Source organism: Aythya fuligula, chromosome 1 (genome assembly GCF_009819795.1).
Source record: "Aythya fuligula isolate bAytFul2 chromosome 1, bAytFul2.pri, whole genome shotgun sequence".
NCBI lineage: Eukaryota > Metazoa > Chordata > Aves > Anseriformes > Anatidae > Aythya > Aythya fuligula.
Window position 1 is genome coordinate 79,144,242 of NC_045559.1, and position 9,226 is coordinate 79,153,467.

A 9,226-nucleotide genomic window follows, 5' to 3' on the forward strand; every position below is an offset into this window, starting at 1 on the left:
AATAAAGCTGCACTTTTTTTTTTTTTTCTGAGGGGACAGAAAGCACAGGACCTAATATTTAGAAATTCTGAAACAGTAAGGTAATTAATAAAATTATTTATAAAGAAGTATATCTGCAATAATTAATAATTTAAGGCTCAAAAGAAACTAATATATCATTGAAAATAAACATTTTCTGCTATTGGGTTAAGAGCACCAAATTCACTTCACATTCTAGACAAATAGATCTGTACTGATCACAAGTGGAAAATTCGGAAAGTGCTGATCTGCTAATGTCCCTAGTGCTTTAATGAAGTCGTATTTCACAGGAATAAGAAAACCCTTTTCACCCATAAATACAGATATACAGATATAAAATATATTAGAATAATTTCAGTTTGAAACTACAGTACAAAAAAACCCACATCCTTCCCCCCACCCCAAAATCCATTCATTCTCCACACACACAACCCCCAAATCTTGAATACTAAACTCGGAGCAACTGAATTGCTTACAAATGACCCATTTAAAACCATACACTATTTGCTAAAATAAGTTTCTACAAATTAGATTTTGCACTTTCGTAATTTACCAGCTCCTGCATCATGGAGCATAGCTTATTCTTAGTCTATTTTAAAAATAGGTGACCCTTTGTGTCATGGAAAAAGAACATAAAAACATGTATTCCTGAAGGACTGCTCAGGACAGTGATCAATTTATAAAATATAGCCTGATTAAAAAAACTAACTGGTATGAAAATAATAGGAATAGTAGTAAGTTTCCAACAGCAGCAAATCTTTGTGCATCTCTAATTTTCTCCTTTCCTTACAGATCTGTTTCCCTATTGGTGTCCAGACAGAGAGCATAGAGGGATTTTCTGAGATCTACATTACTTTTAGCTTTGATATTGGTTTTCTCTAAAGAGCTGGTGCCATTGTTGAACCCCTCACTGTTTTCCAAGTGCACAACAGATTTGTTCAGAGAGTTTTTACTGGATCTTCTCTTTGCATCTCCCCCCATTGTGCTGCCTTGAGCACTACTGTGCTCTTCTTTGAGGATAGCTTGCTCTTCATGATCAGTCTCTCGGTGGTAGAAGTAGTTGAAGTTGGACACAATGACAGGGACAGGCAGGGCAATGGTGAGCACACCAGCAATGGCACACAAGGAGCCCACAATCTTTCCCCCCACGGTGACAGGTCGCATATCCCCATAGCCAACAGTGGTCATGGTCACCACCGCCCACCAGAAAGCATCGGGTATGCTGGAGAAATGAGACTCAGGGTCATCAGCCTCAGCAAAATAGACAGCACTGGAGAAGAGGATCACCCCAATGAAGAGGAAGAAAATGAGGAGTCCAAGCTCTCTCATACTGGCTTTCAAAGTCTGTCCCAAGATCTGCAGCCCCTTGGAATGCCTGGAGAGCTTGAAGATCCTGAAGACCCTGACCAGGCGGATGACTCTGAGGATGGCCAAGGACATGGCTTGCTGCTGGCCCCCACCCCCATTGCTACTGCTAGCCCCAGGCTGCTGCTGCTCATGGGCCAGCTCTGTGCCCAGGGTGATGAAGTAGGGGATGATGGCTACAATGTCGATGATGTTCATGATGTTGCGGGAGAACTCAGGTTTGCTGGGGCAGGCAAAGAAGCGTACAAGAAGCTCAAAGGTGAACCAGATCACGCAGGTGGTCTCAATGATGAAGAAGGGGTCTGAGAGGCTGCTGGGTGGCTGCATGGGTAGCGGATCCCCAGTCGTGCCATTCAAACCTCTGCTTTGTGGGGGCAAGGGCACAGGCATCTCCCTCTCATCTCTGAATTCGGGCAGGGTCTCCAGGCAGAAAGTGATGATGGAGATGAGGATTACCAGCACGGAGACGATGGCGATGGCCCGGGCTGAGCTGGAGCTCTCGGGGTACTCAAAGATGAGCCAGACCTGGCGCTGGAACTCGTTGCGAGGCAGAGGCTTCTCCTCCTCCTTGATGAAGCCTTCGTCTTCCCGGAAGCGCTCCATGGCCTCATCGCCCAGCTGGTAGAAACGGATCTCGTCAGCAAAGACATCGATGGAGACATTGACGGGCCGGCGGAGCTTGCCCCCGGACTGGTAGAAGTAGAGGATCCCATCGAAGCTGGGCCGGTTGCGGTCAAAGAAGTACTCATTGCGGAGTGGGTCGAAGTACCGCATGCGCTTATCCGGGTCTCCCAGCAGCGTGTCGGGGAACTGGTTGAGGGTGCCCAGCTGGGTCTCGAAGCGCAGCCCGGAGATGTTGATCAGCACCCGCTGATGGTGCAGGGCGCCCCGGCTCGCCGCTGTCGCCGCCTCCTCCTCCTCCTCACCCGCCGCTGCCATGGCCATGCCTCGCCGGTGGCCCCCTTCCTCGGGGGGTCCCATCTCGTGTTGAGGTGCCGGTTGGGGCGCTGGTTGGGGCGGCTGGGGCGGCGGCGCCCGCCCGTTGAGGCTGCCCGCCCTAGCGCTGTGGGGGCCCGGCGGTGCCCCCTCCTTGCCGTCGCTCAGTCGCGGCGCGGCGGCGGCGGAGCCCGCGATGTGGAGCAGGTCGCTCCGTCGCCGAGACCGCCCGCTGCTGCCGCCGCCGCCGCCGCTGCCGCCGGTCGCGACATCCTCGCCGCCCGCGATAGCCGTGGCGCCGCCGTTCTCCAGAGTCACCAGCGCGATCTCCATGGGCAGCGGCGGCGGGAGGCGGGCATGCTGCGGTCGCCGCCGGCCACCTCCGGGCGGCCCCCGCCTCGCAGCGCCGAGCGGCCCGGGGGAGCCGCCCGGGGACCCGGATATGAAGGGGAGATCACCGCGATCGCCTGACGTCAACGAGGATCCCTTCTCCTCCGCGCATCCCCCTCCATCCTCCGGGTTGCCGCGTCCCGGACCCGCCCCGCCCCGCAGCCCCCGCAGCCCCCCGATCCTGCAGCTGGGTTTACCGTGCGGCCCCCACGCGTGGATGACTTGCCAAAGGGGCTGCGCGCAGGGGGGGCTCCGGCTATCCGACCCCGCTCCACCCATCAGGAAAATCATAACCGAGAGCACCGGGTATTCCCCCCCCCCCCCCCCCCGCCCGCTCCCCCAGCGCACTGAGAACAAAGAAAGGGATTGGGGATGTTTTGTTTTGCTTTGCTTTGCTCCCCAGCCTCCCCCTCACCCTCACCACGCAGCTCCAAAGGGTGTTTCTAAAGCCAGCGGAAAACAATGTTAGTAATTGCAGTCTGGGACCATGCTTTCCCCGTGATGCATCTTTAAAACCACATCCAAGGCTGATACGTTTCAATAGATGCACATTTTATTAGAGAAAATGAATCGAAGCAGCTTTATATGATATGACGACTTCAATTACAAATCAGTAATCAATGCTAAGATCTTATTTTCTCTATTCAAACCATGAGTTTATCTATTCTATGCAAGGTCTACTGGAAAATATTCTCAATATGTACACAAATAGTGTAGGATTAAAACATATACATATCGTCTTCTAGAGTTTCTGGGTTTCTGACAATGCCAAGTGTAGGAAATATTAAGTGAAAAAACACTTTGCCTTTCAGGTGGTATCACTGCAGAGACATTTTTATTGAATCCTTGTGGTAGTACTTGTAGACAATCAAACACTTTACCTAGATTCACTGGGATAAATGGGTTTTCACTTAATTTAATCCATTACCTCTGTATATGAAATATGCCCAGAGACATTAGAAACCACACCAAAATAGAAAACCAGGATTAATTTGAATGATTATTGCAAATGATAATTTGTCTATGACATGGTCATGTTCTGTAATGTACCTCTGAGATCTGAGCACAGAATCACTGTCCTATTACGCCATTGTGCAGGTGAAGTAAAAGATCACTTTACTCACATGAGTAATTCCTAGAAGCAAAATTACAGATATGTTTTCTAGAGCAGCCCTTTGAAAATAATGGGCCTTTGATTTATAGGAATATATCAAACTGCTAAAGTGTATTACAATACCCTTTGGAACAGGAAAACTCTGCAATAAATACAGGCACACCTGTGCACCCTGACAAATAACAGCTGACCTGTTATCATTGCATATCAGGGATGATAACCGAAGGAAGATCTTGCATGCTGGAAACTAGTCTGCTTTTCCAGCTATGTCAGCTCCTCTAATGCAAGATATTTCCCCTCCAAACCTTGCCTTGGGACTAATCTTTTATTTAAAGAGGAAACATCCCTAGACAGGTTCACATAGATCTCCCAGAGGCAATGCCAATTGGAATTAATAAATTGCACTCCAGGAGCTGCAGTGCCTGGCCATCACAGCAAACACCTTTGGATTCTTCTTAATGAATATGTCTCCATCATGGGGCCAAATCACAGGCATCCACAGATGCACAGGCTGTGCTTTCATCTGCACAATAATAGTATCAGTAACACAACAAAAAACAGATGACTTGACAGCACCTGTGTTTGTTCCCTCAACTCTATAGGTTTTTCATTCAGTGTGCTGTTCCTGCATGTGTTCAAACATAAATACCTGCCCTTTCTCCATCTGCAAGCCCCCCTTTCAGGGAACTCACCCCACAAGGATAATATTTAGACTTTCCGTGCAACCACCTTCAGTTTACATGACCTGTCATTGCATGAGACCAGTGTCTGCAGGCTCCCACAACCAAACCAACTACCTAGAGGGACATATGCATGCTAACCCTTTCCCACACTTTCAAGCATCCCTCAGAGAAACCCACATTCATTCTCAGTCCTGTTCCTACATTTCACCTCCCACTCCTAGAGATACTTTCAAAAATTTCCCTACTCAGTATCTTCAGTGTTATGGCAGACAGCCTTTTGGGGAATTCAGCCTAGGAGGGATGACTCTGTGGGCAGAAAAAAAGGGCTGCTTCTTGCTGCTTCTCAGACTGATGTATCCATTCTCCCATTCTTTCATCAACAAGAGGGAGCTGCACTTCAACGATGCCTGGGAGAGATTACACTGAATTATGCTACCCTGATTAAAGACCAAGTTTCCAGCCCTTTTCAACATTGTGTTGCAGTGTTCACATCCTGAGTTTGCAAGCAGATGGGATTATACTGAAGTGCTAAGAAAAAGACAGACTTGCTCACTTTCATCTTACTGAAAGCCTTACTGAAAACCTGATGAAGAAAATGTACATTATTAATTGATATAGCAGGAAAACACAGCTACTCTGTTTAGTTTAAGTAGAATATATTTACATTCTTTGCAGCTCTAACAATTCTGACAATTTAGGATGCTGTCTGTATATGTGGGTACAAGGGAAGAGGGGAGGAAAGGGTGAAGAGAAAGTGGGAGGATAATGTTAAAGGGGAAGAAACATCTACTCAATCAGCAAATTTCAAAGGGCAATGTTAAATAAGCATTCCTAATTTTCTCACTGTGATGAAATGACTACAAACACTTTCTTGAAGAACAGCCCAAACAGCAAAAAGCAAAAATATTGAGAGAAAATATGACACAAGACTAGTGGGACATATCAAGTGCTGTGCTACTGATGTTATAACCAGGTATTCTCTGACAAAGAGAATAGTTCTCTGTCTACTGGTGAGTTAACAAAAAAACCCTATTTTTTTTACCCTAAACACATGCACATGTGCAGTCAGTCCCATACATTCCAGCACATCCACACCCAAATTTACCATTCCATGAAGTTCCCACTGCCACTCAGTTCTCCTAATCCAGTCATGATGCCTGTTGTCATCCCCTCTAAATGAGGTGATGCTAGTGTTGCTTCGCCTCCCCCATCTAGTGTGTGACTCTTCCAAGATTCCCTACTTTACCAACTAGTTCCTGTGAGAGGCACACACAAGCTTTGCAGAAGAAATTCTGTCCAAAATAGAGATTTTCCATCTTCTCCCTAAAGGTGAGATTCCCAGCGCCCCCTTACCAAGGTCTCCATGGGGATAAAAGAAGGACCTTATCATTTTGCCCTGCACAGCATCCTGCAAGGGACCTGAATTACACATAACTATGCTCTGATGTGTTTAATCATGTGCACCACACGTGAGATGTCTGTAATTTCTTTACCTCATCAGTGTGGCCTGCATATGATGTATATTCATACTAGCTCTGGCCTTTCCCTCCTCTGAGGTACTGAGATAGATGCAGCTGGCTGACCCAAGCTGTCACGGGCTGATGAGTAGCGCCCATGCTATTATGCAGCAGGAGTAGCTTCTGGGAGCTGTCATTCAGTAGGATGCTCCCACACCTTGCTGGACGGTGCCTTCCTGAGAAATGAATTACCTGCCCTATGTGGGGGTTTCATATGTAGAGAGATCAGAAATGGAGGCAGTCTGCAGATGCTGTATTAATCTACCCATATGCAGACACACATGTGCTATGCATGTTCTGGCATACTTGGCTGGAGGCACCTTGGAAATACCCTTCCCTTTCACAAGCACTCCCTCCTGGGCCAACTCTATCACTGACAGCAGCTGTGGAGCAGCAGCATCCCAAAAATTAACATACAGTTCTGAGATGTGGATACACATCCACCAGCCTCCACCGGCTTGATCTGCCCACAGCCCCAGCCTTCCGTGGTGGTGGAACCAGGCGTGTGAGCTTCAACACATTTTGTGGGGACAGGGATGCCACAAATACACCTTGTGGGACAACATGGGCAACTCCACTTTTTTATCTCTATGTATTGACCAAATAACATTACCATCATGTCATATGGTGAGAAGGCCATCCAAAGCTGAGAAGAAATCAAAGGGTTAAAGGCAAATCTGATCCTCCTCCACTTGGTTAATTCCCCAGCAGCCTGATCCTCTGTTGTGATGATTCAGGGCAGAGAGAGAGTGTATGACAGAGAGACTGCCACAGTCCCCAAGGGAGACCCCAGAGAAAAGACTCTTATTTCCTGTTCAGGAGGATTAAATACAAGGCCATTGACAAATCACACTAAACATCTGGATGCGAGCACTTCATCTATCAAGGCCTAATCCAAGAAGTTATTCATTAATGAATTCAACAAATTCACACTCTTCTATATATAGTATCAGCTTATTTACTTATTTATTTATTTAATATTTAGCGTGGAGATGTCTTGTATCTGTATCAACAGATTTTTATTTATTGTACAAAGCAATCTGAGGCATCCTGCTTTTGCTTAATTGATTGTTTAGAGTAATTCTCCTTTTTTTTTTTTTTTTAATATATACTGACATATTTTCTGATAGCATCCAGAAATACTCCAATAGTTAAAACCCAATCATGTTCCACACTTTTATATTGTTATGCAATTTTAAACATAAATTCTGGAAACTTTCCATCACACAGTAATGGAAAAAAAAAGTAAATAGCAATTGATTGTTTTGTGTGTGTATTTTGCTTTGATTAAAATTAGAATCCCTCTCATTTATCTTCCAAGAGATAGTAAGCACTGAGTAAGTGATCAGGTTAATTTGAAAGTAATTTCATCAAAACATCCGTAATTTACATTGACTTGAACAGTAGAAAAGATGTTGAACAGTACCAGTTATCAGGCTTATTCATTTAAACAGACTACTTACATTATGCTTTAATTTTGTAAGTACAAACTACTCCAAGGAGGTATAATGACCCACATTTTACAGGGGAGATGCCTGCACACAACTGTGCCCTTGGAAGTCATCCATTGAGCTTGAATAGCACTTTAGTCTGCTCACACCAAAACGACACCATGTAGCTGAGTGCATTGTTTTTCACACAGCTGTGCCATCTTGTTTCCAGCGAAGTCTGCAGGCTTTGTCATTGATATTGGTGGGATCAGCATTTGGCCCAAAGGTTTGTATAAATCCAGCTGCAACAGGATATCTTCAATTCAGCCTCAAAGTGTTGGACTCTGCCAGACAGTATGAATCATCCAAACTTGCAATTTGTAATTTCCAGCCCTTGTGGCTCACAGTGCATTACTGTGATGTAATCTTTAACTCTAGGGACTTAGCTTAGAGGGGAAATCTCATTCTTTGCCTTTATTCTCTTTTAAATTCCAGAAGTGTGTACCTGTACTCTCAGTTTTTTGCTTTTGTCACAACAGCAAGTGGACAGTACCAACTCGGATATCCCAATTTAAAATAGAAGAATGAAGACAAAGGAATGCAGTCTAAAAGAGGAAAGAATCATGACCTGAAGAGCCAGAAGGTTACACCTATGCAACGTTATCTTCCCTGTTAAAGCAAGTAGTCTCACAAGTGAATTTTGTGTTGATGCTTTTGCAATAGTTGTGCTCTACATAAACATCTATTTAAGTATGCAAAGCAGGATGTTTCTGGGCAAACTTAATCCTTCCTTATCACCTAAATGAAAATAACTTCATTTTCATCCTATGCCCACTGAAGTCACGCTGACAAAATGTTTCTACCAGTTCAGAAGTGCAAGATCAGGCCGCTCAACCAGGCTAAGGAGGAAGGACAGGTATAGATAGATCAGAGGTTACTTGTCTAGGACAAACAATTACAGTGATGTGTGTTAGGTACTCAGTCGCTTATAACAAGATAGCAGGTGGCAAACTCATTCCTTTGCATTTTGTCATTAACTATGCTGCCAGTCACAGTCTAGAATCCATTGCAGTAAGCTCTGTCATACACAAATTAATCTCCATGCACTGCTTAAAACAACAATAAAAAGTTATATATATATATATATTTATTTATTTATTTATTTATTTAAGTAGTAGATTTGCAAAAGTGTTGAGTAATCTTATCCAAACAATAAAAGAGCTTTACTTGCACCAGTCTTCAGTGCTGGAGAGGCCCCTTGGGAAACCTTGACTGTGAATACAGTATGCTAGATACACAGAAGATTTATTTCTCCTGCTTCACCAAACAAAGAGAAGAACCAAGGACTCACCCAGAGGTTTATCATTTAAAGCTTTAACAACAGTTGCATTATATTATGGAAAAGCAGCATAATTCATATAACAAGTAGCAGAGAGAAATATTTGGCAGGAAGGACAGCTAACACAGATTGAAATAAGGCCTGATTTGCTTTTCATATTCACCAATGAAAATCAGAATACTCAAATCAATGGAATTACATTTATAATGTATCACTGTGGTAATATCATAGAATCATTGTGTGTGAAGAAGGAATGGAAGAATACTAATTTATCTTATAAGTGTGAATGTAGCAGCTGAGAGAAAAGTTTGGCATATGCACACAAATCAGTGATGAACAAGTAGCATTTATTTTGGATATCTAGTAAGTTCCAGATTGATGTAAGATGTGCATTTTTTTTTTCGTATGCACCCATTTAGGCAGTAGATTACTCT

The 9,226-nt window shown here is 44.5% G+C and overlaps 1 protein-coding gene across 1 annotated transcript; it reads right to left on the reverse strand.

Annotated features, from left to right (window-relative positions):
• Positions 1-13: 13 nt before the first annotated feature.
• Positions 14-2,652, reverse strand: LOC116502260 (potassium voltage-gated channel subfamily A member 5-like). The gene has a single exon (XM_032208073.1). The coding sequence runs from the start codon at positions 2,650-2,652 to the stop codon at positions 805-807; it is 1,848 nt and encodes a 615-aa protein (XP_032063964.1). The 3' UTR covers positions 14-804.
• Positions 2,653-9,226: the final 6,574 nt, after the last annotated feature.

Excerpts from the sequence above, each read along its gene's own strand:
- LOC116502260 (XM_032208073.1), bottom strand. The coding sequence starts at position 2,652 with ATGGAGATCGCGCTGGTGACTCTGGAGAACGGCGGCGCCACGGCTATC.